This window comes from Balaenoptera borealis (assembly GCF_965194805.1).
Source record: "Balaenoptera borealis genome assembly, chromosome: 20".
Classification (NCBI taxonomy): domain Eukaryota; kingdom Metazoa; phylum Chordata; class Mammalia; order Artiodactyla; family Balaenopteridae; genus Balaenoptera; species Balaenoptera borealis.
The window spans coordinates 19,997,632-20,011,924 of NC_138879.1; the positions used below are offsets into that span (position 1 = coordinate 19,997,632).

Below are 14,293 nucleotides of genomic sequence, written 5' to 3' on the forward strand. Positions count from 1 at the left end.
GTGTCTCCCAGGCAATGGTCCAGAGCTCCCCTCCACCCCCAGTTGTCCCTGCACTTCTGTTCCTCCCTCTCCCCAACGAGTGGTAAGTAGCCAGGACCCTACATCCTCATGATTCTTCTTGAGGGCCACCAGCTCCTCCCACAGAGACTCATACTGCATCTCCAGGTCAGACTTCTGCATGGTCAGATCATCCAGCACCTTCCGCAGGCCATTTATGTCAGCCTCCACCGCTTGCCGCAGGCTCTGCTCCATCTCAAACCTGCAGACCAACCAGGGGTAGGGCATGAGCAAGGGGGTACCAGCCCCTACAGGGACCTCCAGAGCACTAGGGGCTGGAGGAAGGATGGATGACAGGAGAGGGAGCAGGACTCACTTCATCCTGAAGTCATTCAGGGTCGTGTGACTGTTGTCGATGCCCAGGAGAATCTTCTTGTCGTCCACTGTGATGTACACAATCTAAAAAAGAGGAAATGGCATGGAACCCATGCACCCCTGCTATGACCCACTTCTGGGAGAGCAAGAGGCCGGGCAGAGCCATAGGAGGTGAGGATCCCATCCAGGAAAATGCCCAAGAGGCAGAAGGAGCTTCCAACAGCTGGTACATGGCACAGATCCCTCAGGCTTCAGCAGGGATGTTCAGTGTGGCCTTCGTTCATTCATTCAACAAATATTTGAAGATCTACTACAAAGCACACTGTGGTGTTTAGAGATCAATGAGATACTGCCCCTCAAGGAGGCCACAGTCGACTACAGAGTCCAGAATATCCTAGAAGAGTTCAAGGAAAGGAGAGTTGACTTATGGCTACAGGAAATCAAGAAAGACTTCAGGGAGGAGGTGGCAATTGAATTGGTCCCTGAAGGATGGCTACGGCCACACATGAATAAACAGATGGAAGAGGTTTGGGGTAGAAGAAACAAGATATCCAGAGGCTGTTCATCAGAAGCTGTGAAGGCAAGGGAAACAGGTGGAAACTGTGACTTAGCTAGACTATGAGCTCCTCAAGGGCAGAGACCAAGTCTGGGACATCACTATGTCTGCCCAGAGCAACACTGAGGGTACTCAGTCTCTAAGTTGAGTGGATAGATGGACATGTGGATGGATGGATGGCTGAATGGATGGATGGGTGGATAGATGATGTCTACCCCCAGAGTTCTCGATCGTCTCCATCACTTGAACAGCTACCATGTGTATCTGGATCCAGCCAAACTGGAAAAATCAAGACAGGTCCTTATAGGAGCCCAGGAGAAGTAGGAAGTGAGAGATAGGATTTCTAATTTTCCTAACTAGAAAGCTTTGAACTCTTAGGGGTTAAGAGGAGAGACAGGCACAGATGCTCCCCTCTCCTAAGGCATGCGATCCACCTGTTTTGGACCACAGCACTCTGGTTTTTTTTTTCATAACATAACAGAAATTTTAAACCAACAGGGACCTGAAATCTAGTCTGCCCATCCTCTGCATTAAAAGGATAGGAGAGGGGCTTCCCTGGTGGCGCAGTGGTTGAGAATCAGCCTGCCAATGCAGGGGACACGGGTTCGGGCCCTGGTCTGGGAAGATCCCACATGCCGCGGAGCAACTAAGCCCGTGCACCACAACTACTTAGCCTGCGCGTCTGGAGCCTGTGCTCCCCAACAAGAGAGGCCTCGATAGTGAGAGGCCTGCGCACTGCGATGAAGAGTGGCCCCCGCTTGCCGCAACTAGAGAAAGCCCTCGCACAGAAACGAAGACCCAACACAGCCAAAAATAAATAAATAAATAAATAAAATAAACCCAAAAGTTTAAAAAAAAAAAAAAGGATAGGAGAATAGGCCCAGACAGGGCATCGGGCTTCCCAACATCACATAGTGAATTGGTGTCAGACTCAGGACCGGGTTGCCCCATTGCTACGTTCCCTCCACGCTGCCTCTGCATTCCCCACCTAGGCCAGGCCAAGAGTTGTTTCTGATAAAAGTTAAAGTTTCCATGGAATCTAAAATATGACACAAATGACCCTATCTATGAAACAGAAACAGACTCACGGACGTGGAAAACAGACTGGTGGTTACCAAGGGGAAGGGGGTTGGGGGAGGGATGGAGTGGGAGGCTGGGGTGAGCAGATGTCAGCTTTTATATATAGAATGGATAAACAACAAGGTCCTACTGTAGAGCACAAACTATATTCAATATCCTATGATAAACCATAATGGAAAATAATATTTTTAAAAAGAATATACATATGTATGTATAACTAAATCACTTTGCTTTACAGCAGTAATTAACACAACACTGTAAAGAACTATACTTCAATTTAAAAGAAAAAATTTAAGTTAAAGTTTCCAAGAGTTGGATTCTCCAGCTACTGTCTAAGCTTAGAGTCCGGCATCTTGCCTTTTGGAGGGAGATAAAGCATGTGAGTGAGTGTGTGAGCGTGTGTGTACACGTGTGTGAGAGAGAGAGACGGGGAGACAGAGATCCGAGTTTCCCGGGCCTACGTGGTTCTTGAGATCCCAGATGGGGTCATGATAACAAGAGTAATCCTTTTGGACGGTCCTAGGCCCCTGTCTTTTGTACCAGTCCCAGATCTGACTCTAAAGGTCGGCATTGGCCTCCTCTAGTGTCTGCACCTTATCCAAGTAGGAGGCCAGCCAGCTATTAAGTTCATGCCCCCATCTCCGCCTTCAGCACCACCGCCAAAGCCCCTGGAACCTCCACCAAAACTCCCAACACTAAAACCACGCCCAGATCCTCTGCCATAACCGGAGCCAGAACGGCCGCCACCTCCCCTCCCACAGGCCCCAGAGCTCCCCACACCATAGCTACTGGTAGAGCTGAATCGGCCCCCTCCTCCACCAGCCCCAGAGCAGCTGAAGCGGCTAAAGGAGGACCTCATGCCTCCCCGACCCGGCTCCAGCAGGACGATGAGAGCTGTCTGCAACTCACGACACTGCCCGCAGCTTGTGGCTGAAAGCAGATGCAGGAGTGCCGCCAGCTCTGGAGCCACGATGCAGAGCAGTTCCCAAGGCTGCCTACTGATACCCTCCGTGATGGTGGCACGCCTGGGTGTGCCCGCTGTCTGCCCCCGTCTCCCCCAGACAGACTCCAAGGGAGGTCCGAGATCCAGGAGGGGGCCGGGCTGCCCCAAGCAGCCCCAGGCTCTGCATCCTTTGCTGAAAGCCTGCGCGCAGCAACGAAGACCCAACACAGCCAAAAATAAATAAATAAAATAAATAAATTTATTAAAAAAAAAAAAAAAACAGCACCTCTGGGACCCTGCTTGTATACTCCCTGCAAATGCATTCATGTTGGGGGACCCTAAGAATGCAGGCCTGTCCGTATCAGGGTAGTCAAGACCCGCCTGACTGACCAGAGGTTCCCTGCTGGCTCTCGTGAGAAATGGCCTATTTCCAGCCCTGGTCCCAAGCCCACCAATCCCTACCTCCAGCCACCTCCTCGACTTCCCACCCTCCAGGCTTGTCCTATCTCTCATTCAGCTCAGAGCAGCAGGCCCCAGTCCTGAGAATTCCATCGCAGCTGCCCTGGAAGGCTGACTGCCCGTGGGAACCACTGCACAGCCGGCCCTCTCCCCACACCCCCTTCCCAGGGCCAGCGAGATGAGGACTTGACAGTTTATTTGCTCCGGGTTGCTCGTTACACCTGACTGTCCCCTGAATTTTGGACTTCTCTGGCTGATTCTCTGCCCTCATGGAGGGAACCCTGACCACTGCCAGCTCCCCTCCCTTCTTTGAGAGCTAAGAGGGCCGGGGCCTTCCTCCCACTTCTGACCCATCCCTGCACATCTGCTCCAGTACCTGCTGCTTCTTCCCAAGGCTGCCTCTGCTCTCACCAGCTGGGCCTCCCCACTGGGGCTCGGGGGAGCAGTGCGCTGGAGAGAGAAGGAGCCGCCTCCCAGCCCCACTGTCCCTACCCCTGGGGCCTTGGCCTCAGTTGCCCCATGAGACGCTGCTTCGTGCAGAGTTGTCAGGGGCCATAAAGACAGTGCGTGTGAGGTCTTACCTGGAGGGGCCTCTCGATGAGTGCCCACTACTCCCCATGTGCCGCCCTGCTCCCCACATCTGTCCTCTTCACATCTGGCCCTGCCTCCAATACAAAAAGGAGCTTTCAGTGCTCACAGCTCCTATGGCGCAGAAATGAGGTCCTACTCCTGTCAGACCTGGGGGCCGTCCTCTCCCTTCTCCCGAGCTCTCTGTCTGGCCCAGGGAACCCGACTGGGCAAGGTGGGGTCAGGGATGAGGGAGGCTGGCAGAGCCCTGGCCTGAGCAAGCAATTTCTTCTAGGCCATGTGATACGGCTCACTCCTCTCCCCTCTCGGGGCTCAGGGGCTGCCCTCTGAGCCCACCTCCAACACCCGCCATGGGAAACCTCCAGGGCGTGAGTGAGGAACGGCACACACGCAGCTCGGGACACCCTGGCGCCTGAGACCCAGGCAGAGTCAGCTGCCTCTGCAGCCCCGTGGGCAAGGCTGCAGCCGGCACCCCGGTGCAGCCAGCATCCGCCGTGCCGGCCGTGCCCTTGGATTGCAGAGCAGCACACAGAGAGAAGGGGCTTCAAGGACTCCAGCAGACAAAGGACGGAGAGGGAACCACACAGCTCCACCTACAAGGTGTCCCCAAAGGACGGAGGCTATGGGGACTTAGGGGACAATGACAGCCTTCCCCCGGCCACAGGGACCCCGCTGCTTGCCTGTAGCCAGCTTCTCACACCTCCCACTTGCTCCCCCCGACTTGCTGTCTGTCACTGAGCCCAGGAGGGGCCCAGGGAGGGCCCTGAGTCATCATGTAGCTGGCTGCTGGGGGAGGGAAGGCAGCCGTGGTGGGTAGGCCTGCCCCTCCATTAGCCACCTGAGCAGGGCCAAGGGGCCTGCACCTTCTGTCAAGGCTGAGTCTTTATTCACATGTTAGGCGCCTGCCACCACCCCACCCAGCCAGACATCCCCTCCTCCAAGACCAACAGGCAGGGGCAGGGGCAGGGGGGATGCGGTAGGCCCTCAGAAGGCTTCTCCCCTGAGCCTGGAACACCCCAGCCTTGTGTCTGCGAGGACTCGCCTAGCAGAGGAGTTTGGGGCACTGGCTTTGGAGCAGAACAGGTCTGAGTCTAAAGCCAGGTTCTTCCGCTTACTTGGGGAAAGTTGCTTCCCCTCTCCGGACCTCAATTTCCTCACTGTAAGTTTGGATCCATCCTTTCCTGAGCACCTACCACGTGCCAGGCATTGTACTGGGTGCCGAGGACGAGGTGATGAAGTCAGTCAGAGCCCCTGCCTTCCTGGGCAGCTATGGGACAAAACAGACTCTCAAGAATAAATATGTAATTCAAAACTGGGCTGAGTGCTGCTGTCCGTAGGAGAATGGGAGACACATAATGAGGGTGTGGCCCGGTCAGGAAGATCAGGGAGTGTCGCCATGAGAAAGAGACCCTTGAGTGAAGGGTGAGTACGAGTGAGCCAGTAGAAGAGCATCCTGGGCTGTGCAGCGGGGGGTGGTGAGACAGAGCATGTGCAAATGTCCTGAGGTGCGGAGGAGCAATACGGTCACAGAACAGAAGGCCAATATGGCCAAAGGGCAGTGAGTTGTCAAGCAAAGGATTTGGGTGGTGAAAAACAGTTCTGACCTCACCAGGTTGCTGTGAGGCTCAAAAGAGCTAATATTGTAAATCTGTGGGTGTGGATTTGGTACACAGCAAGACATTTTTCTGACTGTCAATGGCAGTGTGTGCCCCCAACTTCCCCTTGGACTATGGACAACTTCAGCTCTCAGCCCTCTCGATAATAAGTCCATCCTCCTAATCTGTTGAGCTCCCATTCACCTGTGCTAAGTGGGGCTTAGAAGGGCACACAAAGCTTGGAGGATCATGGTTTCTTCCATCAGAGACCCTTCAGGCCTCCAGGTAAGAATCCTGTTGCTTTGCCTGCCCTGTCGTATTTAATCTTCAGAGTCATTTTATGAGGTAGCTACTAATTTTGCAATCGTTTTACAAGTGAGCAAACTGAGGCTCAGAGAGGGTAGGTATCTTGGCCACAGTCACAGAGCTAAATAAGGAAGTGGAGCAGGTTTGTCCTGCAGTGAGTGGGAGCTAAGATGGGCACAAGGCCTGGGGCTCCCTCTCTCCACCACCAGCCTCCTCACTTTGTCTCTTTCCTTGTTCAGTCTGTCTCAATTCATCCTTAGGTTTCTCCACACCTAGAAGAGTAAGATTTAATAAATACATATGAATGAATGAATGAATGGATGAATGAATGAATGAGCCTCACTACCTTTTCCTAGCCCAGGGCCTTCACTCTTGTCTTTCTCTGATTCTGTTTCTGTCTCTTTTTCTCTGACTCCTCTCTCTCTCTCTTTCTCTCTCTCTGTCTATATGCACGTCTATTTCTCTCCATCTCTCTGTGTCTCTTTTCACCCTCTCTCCTATGCCGTCACCCCAAAGTTCATCAGAAAAAGGAAAAAAACTTTCTTGCCCAGGCCTGCCCTACAGCTGCTAGTACTGCACTGGGAACCCCATCAGGAAAGTGCTGGCCTGGCAAAGGGCAGCTCTCGGAGCTGGTGCCTGTCTTGTGTCAGCCTGAGTCCGGACGTTGCCCTGGAAGTCCCTAGCGCCCCCTTGTCCCCTTTATGGCAGCATCCGATCTCAGCGAGGGTCAGGTCAGGACGTCGGGACCGCCATCCTCCTGGGCTTCAGGCCTCCTTGGGGCTGCCTCGTCCAACACCAGCCCATGGGACTAGCTGTCTACATTATCCAAACCAGATCACCTGCTGCCGTGAGGACGTGCCCTTCACCTGATCAGAGAACCATAGGGAGATAGACCACTTGTTGCCTGTAAAAGCCCCTGGACATGTTTGAGGTCTTTTCACAATAAAAAGGAGCCCCCGTTTCTGTGCGAGGGCTTTCTCTAGTTGCGGCAAGTGGGGGCCACTCTTCATCGCGGTGCGCGGGCCTCTCGTTATCGCGGCCTCTCTTGTTGCGGAGCACAGGCTCCAGACGCGCAGGCTCAGTAGCTGTGGCTCACGGGCCCAGTTGCACCGCGGCATGTGGGATCCTCCCAGACCAGGGCTCGAACCCGTGTGCCCTGCATTGGCAGGCAGACTCTCAACCACTGCGCCACCAGGGAAGCCCAGGTCTTTCTTTTTTTGGGGTGGATACTTGTGGCGCCAGGGCCTGTGGACGAGAGCCCTGGTCAGCAGCTGGACACAAAGTGTTGGCTTCACTCTCCCTGTGGGGTAGGGTGGTGAGCCAATGGGCTCCGTGTGGGACCCGTAGACACTTGCCTGTCTGCTCCTTCCCTCTAGGGCCCCGCATACAGGGTGGGACCACCTCAAAGCGCACTACTTGACTTCCTCCCCTCCCACTTCTGAGCCTGCCCCCTGCCAGGCGGCCCCCAGCTACACCTTCACCGTCAAGCAGCTACTCACAAGGAGGGGAAGCTCACCCCACCGCAGCCAGGTCTAAGAAATCTCACATTTCTGTATTCCTCTAAAGCAGATCTCCTTTGGGGGTGGAGACTTTAATCCGGCACCACCTCCAAGGCAGAGTGATGTCTGGGGATTCTTAATGCAGTCCTCATTGGTGCCTAAGGATACGTTTTGCTCTCTGCCCGGGCCCATGTGGCCTCCCGAATGTGGACCGCTTCCCCAGACTCCATGCCACTTGAGCTCATTGCCCAGCTGAGAACACTGGTCCCCAGGGTCCAGTATCCCTAGGAATATCAGGCAGCGCCTCCCCGCCAGGGTCCCATCACTTCTAGGGCCATAAAACCATCCCTTCCCAGTCTCCGAGGAAGATCCTTCAAACCTCCCGCCTCCCTGAACTGTCCCCTCATTCCTCCAAAACTCTGCCACTCACCTCCAGAATGGCCCACCCTCACCCAGAGATCACCCCGGATAAACCCTTTTTAGAGCCAAAACTCAGGTAAAAAGACATCCCAGAGTTTCAGGCCTCCTTTCCTGAGGTGAAAATGAGGTCAAAGAAACCAACATTACTTCATTCCTTTTCCTAATAACTCACACTCTTACACTTCCATTTACGGAGCACCAGCTGTGTGCCACCTACAAGGCTAAACCCATTCCTACATGAGATCATTTGATCCTCCACGGCCTTATGCAGTGAGGGTTTTCGTTGCCTGTTTTGCAAAAGAGGATCTTGCCCAGATTCTTCCAGGCTAGTCAGTGTAGGAGCTGTGACTCCAACTCAAGAGGTCTGATTCCAGCCCAGGCTTTTAGTCCCCTTGCCTTCAAAGACTAAGTCTTTTCTTTAACCCTAGTCCCGCCCTTGACTCCCCCCTCAAAGCTTCATTCATGTGGTTAAATGAATGAGCTGTAGAAAGTGACACAGTTACTAGTCAACTCTTTCCTAGCTTGGGGCGGTGAGCCCTCCCCACCTCATTCAGGTGACGTCCTCCCCTTCCTCCTCTTTTTCCAGCCCCCCAAAGAGAGGAAAAGACACTCCCCACCAGAAGAGGCTCCTACAGCCCTGGCTCTTGATGTGCCTTCACTCACTGGATTCCCATATGAACTCCAAGAAGCGGAGTTCACCATGCTTACTGAATAAATGGGGAAACTGAGACTCTCCAAGGTCATGGAGCTGATTCAGAACAGAGCCAGGCAGGGCAGGAATAAAGACACAGATGTAGAGAGCAGGCTTGAAGATGGGGGGGGGGGGGGAAGCTGGGACGAAGTGAGAGAGTAGCATTGACATATATACACTACCAAATGTAAAATGGATGGCTAGTGGGAAGCAGCCGCATAGCACAGAGAGATCAGCTCGATGTTTTGTGACCACCTAGAGGGGTGGGATAGGGAGGGTGGGAGGGAGGCTTAAGAGGGAGGGGATATGGGGATATATGTATACGTATAGCTGATTCACTTTGTTGTACAGCAGAAACTAACACAACATTGTAAAGCAATTATACTCCAGCAAAGATATTTTAAAAATTTAAAAGAAGAACAAAGCCAGGGTTAGAAACCAGTCAGTCTGTTCCCAAGCCTCTAAAAAAACTCTCATTATGGACGAGAGTCACCATGGACAATAGGTAGCTCACACAGTATCACACACACAGCCGTGCCCTGAGCCTGCAGTGTGCCAGGCACTGCGGTAGAGGCCTGGCATGCAAATCCTCACAAAAAACTCCCAGGGTAGGTACTGTCATTGTGCCCGCCTTACAGATGTGGAAACTGAGGCTTGGCAATGCTAATCAACTTGCTCTATGTCAACTAAGAGCAGGCAGGATTCAGACCCAGCAGTGGAGGCAAGGGCGGGTGGAATGGAGGGAGACAAAACTCTCAGTAAAACATGAGTTCTTACTGGGTTCATGGACCTCAACTGATGAGCTTTAGAGGACCCGTGAATCTCATGAATTATACGCAAATGTGTGTATGCTTATTAGGGGTGGGAAGAGATCTACAGTTTTCAATATATACTCAGAGGAATCCCTAAAGACCAAAGTGTGAAGAATCCCTCACCTAGCACAGTGCCTGGCTTACAAAAGTTACTCAATAATATCTGTTGAATGAATAAGTAAATGGAGCAGTGAGTAAATGAACGCATGTTCCTCCATGCCCCAGGAGACACCACAAATGACCTGTTACACACGTCTATCTTCTGCGATGGCGAAAGCAATCTTGGGACCTGAGCCTGATCTGCCCCCAGGTCCTTTCTCCCAGTCCCGGATGCCATAGCCAGGTGCTATGAGAGCTCCAAAGAGATGCTTCCTCCGTTTTCTCCCCACCACCCCTCCTGACAATGACCAGGCAGAGACGGGAGTTGTGCAACTCAGATAATGAAGCTTTATTGATTGCTGGGAGGGGCAAGGGTGAAACGGGGCTCAGGTGTGAAGTGCTTGTGGTGGGGGGGTGGGGGACAGGATAGGGGATTCCCCCAGTGAAATCTGCGTCCACATGGGGAGCTTTCTAGGCCTGAACAGTGCAGAACAGCTTTAGTTCTTGGTGCGAATGACCTGCTCGTGGGAGGACACCACCTTGCCATCGTGCACATCCAAGACTTTGGTGCGAATCTGACGACTGGAGGAGGTCACTGGGGAAGAGGGGAGAGAGGGCGTTATCAGCGGCGGATAGGCAATGGAGAAATCAGGAGGGCGAGGGCAAGGAGCCGAGGGCACTGGAACAAACTGTCTCCCTGCTGCCCTCTCCCCCGATTACCACTTCACCCACTGCTCTTGCCCCGGCACTGATATCATCAGCACATTTCTTTCAGACTAGAGCTCCCTAAGGTCAGGGGCAGAGTCTGTGTCTTCAGACTGGAGCTTCCTAATAACTCAGCCCAAAATGGTTCCATCCAGATCTGCCCACATGGACTGGTCTTGGTGGGAAGACCCATGTGGGGCTCTGCCCGTGATGCTGACCGCCAGAACTATGGGATCTGCCACAAATAGGGGGCCACCAACTCCTCGCCATAAGGAGGGTTTAGAAAATGGCTTATTCTACCCACAGACGTGCCTAAGGGATACTGGGTGAGAAAACCCTAGCTCAAGCCCTCCAGAAGCCCCCATCTAACATCCTAGACATGCTGGGAGACAGAGGGTGGTCTTGAGTCCAGGTTTGATGAGGAGGAAAGTCTTACCATCTCTGGATGACTGAGAGCCAGTGGAGAACTGGGAGGTGGAGAGGCTGTGAAGACAGAAAGGGGCAAGATGATCAGACACACAGGGGGCAGTGAGTGAACAGTGGGGGGCAGGACTGGGAGGGAGGGGGGCCTTCTCACTGGGTGTCCTCGCCCTCCAGCAGGCGGCGGTAGGTGCTGATCTCCTGCTCCAGCCGCGTCTTCACGTCCAGCAGGATCTTGTACTCCTGGTTCTGTTGTTCCATCTCGCAGCGCAGCTGGGCCAGCTGTTCCTCCATGTTGCTGATCAGCTCCTGGATCTGGCCCAGCTGCAGGCAGTAGCGGCTTTTGGTCTCCTCCAGGCTGTTCTCCAGGGATGCTTTCTGGGAGGGAAGGAGAGCAGATCAGGAATCAGTGAGGGTGGTCATTCTCTCCCTCCAGGGCCCTGGACACCGCCCCAGGCCTGGCAGCCGCCCCTACCATGCTGAAATGGGACTGCAGCTCGATCTCCAGGTTCTGCAGGGTGCGCCGGAGCTCTGAGATCTCGGTCTTGCTGCTCTGCACCAGCTCGCTGTTGGCGGCCACCTCGTGGTTCAGTTCCTCCGTCTGCAGAAAAGAAAACATCGTTGGCGCTGGAAGTTCCAGGGAGGCAGGCGTCCTGGGTCCCTTCCACTCCGAAGGCCACCCACCTTGCTGAAGAACCAGTCCTCGGCGTCCTTGCGGTTCTTCTCTGCCATCTTCTCGTACTGGTCGCGCATCTCGTTCAGGATGCGGCTGAGGTCCACGCCGGGGGCAGCGTCCATCTCCACGTTGACATCCCCGCCCACTTGGCCTCGCAGGGCGTTCATTTCCTGCACAACCAAAGAACGGTCCACAGTCAGGGGCCTCACTATGGCAACCGATGAGGGCTCCCTAGTCAGAGGTGTTCCTGGTCTCTGAACATTCCTCTCCACCATCTCTTCCCTCCCAGCTAACCCTCTAAGCTGGCTTTTCCATTTTGCTCTCACCTCCTCGTGGTTCTTCCGGAGGTAGGCCAGCTCCTCCTTCAGGCTCTCGATCTGCATCTCCAGGTCGGCTCTGGCCAGGGTCAGCTCGTCCAGCACCCTGCGCAGGCCGTTGATGTCGGCCTCCACGCTCAAGCGCAGGTTCAGCTCCGTCTCGTACCTGGAATGACCCAGCAAAAAAAGGAATGAGACACCCTCCCTGGTCACACTGAAGGCTCTGTTCTCTTCCCCCTGCAGCTTCTGCCCATAGTTGGCATCCTGTGGGCGGTTTAGTGAGCCAGTCTTGAAGATGGCATGGATGGACACAGAGCCCATTATTCCTCAGATCTGAAATTCTGGGGAGGCGGACAGTGCCAAGAATAAGACAGTTGATCGTGCTATAGAATTCACGGAGGGGGCGATGTTTCTGGCTTCAGCCAGCCAGTAGCACACGAGGTCTCCAGATATGACTACCTCCTGCACTTCAGGGGCAGGCGGGGAAGTGGGGACTGCCCCTCCCTAAAGCAGTGGCTCCCTAACCTGGCTGTGGATCAGGATCACCCAGGTAGCCTATTAAAAATAACTGAATCAAAAAAAATAATAATAACTGAATCAGAACTCCAAAGGTGGGGCCCAAGGGTCTTGTATTTTTACAAACACCCCAAGGGGTTTTCAACACAGCCATTGTGGCACTAGCCAGCTCTGTTCAGGGAACACTTCTCCAAAAATGCCCAACCCAGGGGATACTGGATGCTCTGAAACACCGCTGCAAACTCACTTGGTGCGGAAGTCATCAGCGGCCAGACGGGCATTGTCAATCTGCAGCACGACACTAGCATTGTCCACGGTGGCTGCAAGGATCTGCAAGTGGAAAGGGCACAGGTCATTGGTCCGGTGGACAGCACTAGCCAGACCTGACTGCAGCCTGCATCGGGACTTTGCTTTCATGCTTCTGCCTGAGTCCCTGCTACTCCTCACAAGCCTTTGCCACGGCAGCCTAAAGGATAACACCCAGTGGTCCAGATTTGACCCAGGACTTGGCTACTTGTGGTCAGCAGAATGGGTAGAAAGAGCCCTGACCTTAGATAAAAAGCCCTCGAGTTCTGATCCTGTATCTACCACTGAGTTGTTGCAAAACCTGAGATGGGTCTCAGGCCCTCGAGCGCCCTACCCACAGAGGAAGGGAGTGACCGGACTCTCCAGACCCCCTTCCTAATCTGAATTCTCCTCTCTCTGCACAAGCCAGCCCTGTCAGTCCTCTGTAGGCACATACACTCCTTTTCAAGTCTTCAGAGCACAGGACCTCAAAGTGGGGCTCTCCCGAAAGTTGAGATCCATCTGGCACAGGGGCTTCGAAAAGAAGAAGCAAAAGGAAAGAAAAAAAAAGGTAGACTGAACCCTGGACTGGCTAGAGTTCCCTCCCTCATCATCTAATTTCCCTAATCCACTCAAAGCATCAGAGCCAGACACCAAGGGAAGCAGGAACAGCAGACTCCTGGGGTGACATGGGAGCAAGGAACGGGGGCTGGAGTCAGATGACACAAGCCCCCCAGGCCCTCTCCTATGTGGGGCACGTAAAGTGGGCCACCACTGATTGTCTCTGTGGGTTTTCCATGCCCTCCTGGCTGTGGGGAGGGGCCACCGTGCCAGGGCGCATGGGCGGCAGCCCAGACTAATGAGCTAATGAGTGGTTTGGATGTCTAGCCTGGTGCAGTTAGAACCTCGCTCCTCCCCGGTGCTGGAGAACGGGTTGCTGCCTCCTGTACTGGCAGGTGGGTCACAAGGGCTTTAACCTTGGCTCGGCCATTAATTTGCTGTGTGACCTTGGGCAGACAGCCCAAAGCTTCAGCTTCTTCCTCTGTAAAATGTAAGGGTAGGAATCCCTGGTCTCTTGTAGTCTGAGAATCTGGAGCTCAGAGAGGCCTGAGCAAGATAGGGGAAGGGAGACCATCTTCTCATAGACCAGCTCTGTTGGGGGCATCCAGAGCCAAAAGAAGGGATCTGGAGCTGGAAGCTATCCTGTCTAAGAATCCCAAGCAACCAGTGGCCTGAGGCATCCATTGCTCCTAAATGAGCTAGCTGGAATAGCACCTCCTGCTGCCGGATCCACGCACCTTGTTCCTCAGGTCCTCGATGGTCTTGAAGTAGAGGCTGTAGTCCCTGACCTCAGTGGGCCGTTGCTTCTGGTACCAGTCGCGGATCTTCACCTCCAGGTCAGTGTTGGCCTCCTCCAGGGCACGTACCTTGTCCAGGTAGGAGGCCAGGCGGTCGTTGAGGTTCTGCATGGTCACCTTCTCACTGCCCACCAGGAGCCCATCACCAGAGCTAAAGCCACCACCCGAACCCCCACCGAAGCCACCACTGTAGCCGGCGCCAACGCCACAGCCATATCCTCCACTGAAGCCACTACCCAGGGCCCCACCAAAGCTGCTGCTGCTGCTGTAGCCGCCGCCATAGCCGCCCCCCAGCCCGTAGGCACACCCAGCGTTGTAGCGGGAGGAGGACTGGCCCCCGTAGGCGCTGGGGGCCCGGCAGGAGCCTCCGACCAGGGTGGAAGGCCCGCGGCTGCAGCCACCACCGAAGCCACTGGTGCCCTTCATGGAGCTGGAGGAGGTGAACTGGTGGCTAGTCATGGTGCCAAGGACGGAGGTGAGTGAGCGAGTGAGCAGGCGGAGAGGAGAGAAAGGTGCTTAGGCGAGTGAGAAAAGGATGCAAGGCTTTATACTCCTGGGTAAGGGCGGGCCTGGCATTTTCCATTCCCCTTGGCTTT

The 14,293-nt window shown here is 54.3% G+C and overlaps 2 protein-coding genes across 2 annotated transcripts in view; both read right to left on the bottom strand.

Moving 5' to 3' along the window:
- The window catches only part of LOC309619372 (uncharacterized protein), a 62,389-nt gene extending 61,996 nt beyond the window's left edge, over positions 1–393 (bottom strand). Inside the window, exons 1-2 of the mRNA XM_082374474.1 lie at positions 374–393; positions 103–259 (exon numbers count right to left, since the gene is read on the bottom strand). Coding sequence (XP_082230600.1) covers positions 103–259; positions 374–378 — 162 coding nt within the window. The 5' untranslated portion in view covers positions 379–393. The remainder of the gene's footprint in view (positions 1–102; positions 260–373) is intronic.
- A 9,352-nt stretch (positions 394–9,745) lies between these two features.
- Positions 9,746–14,227, bottom strand: LOC309619258 (keratin, type I cytoskeletal 14-like). The gene is made up of 8 exons (XM_082374320.1): positions 13,638–14,227; positions 12,302–12,384; positions 11,548–11,704; positions 11,230–11,391; positions 11,021–11,146; positions 10,703–10,923; positions 10,562–10,608; positions 9,746–10,015 (listed from the first exon to the last, which is right to left on the bottom strand). The coding sequence occupies exons 1-8, from the start codon at positions 14,154–14,156 to the stop codon at positions 9,918–9,920; spliced, it is 1,413 nt and encodes a 470-aa protein (XP_082230446.1). The 5' UTR covers positions 14,157–14,227; the 3' UTR covers positions 9,746–9,917.
- Between the last annotated feature and the right edge of the window lie 66 nt (positions 14,228–14,293).

What these genes read in the sequence shown, in the direction of transcription:
- LOC309619258 (XM_082374320.1), bottom strand. Translation starts at nt 14,156, where the DNA reads ATGACTAGCCACCAGTTCACCTCCTCCAGCTCCATGAAGGGCACCAGT. An exon ending in GCTGATGACTTCCGCACCAA is followed by an intron (nt 11,705 to 12,301) that starts GTGAGTTTGCAG and finishes GGGTCATTCCAG; the next exon opens with GTACGAGACGGAGCTGAACC. An exon ending in TCCGGAAGAACCACGAGGAG is followed by an intron (nt 11,392 to 11,547) that starts GTGAGAGCAAAA and finishes TTGGTTGTGCAG; the next exon opens with GAAATGAACGCCCTGCGAGG.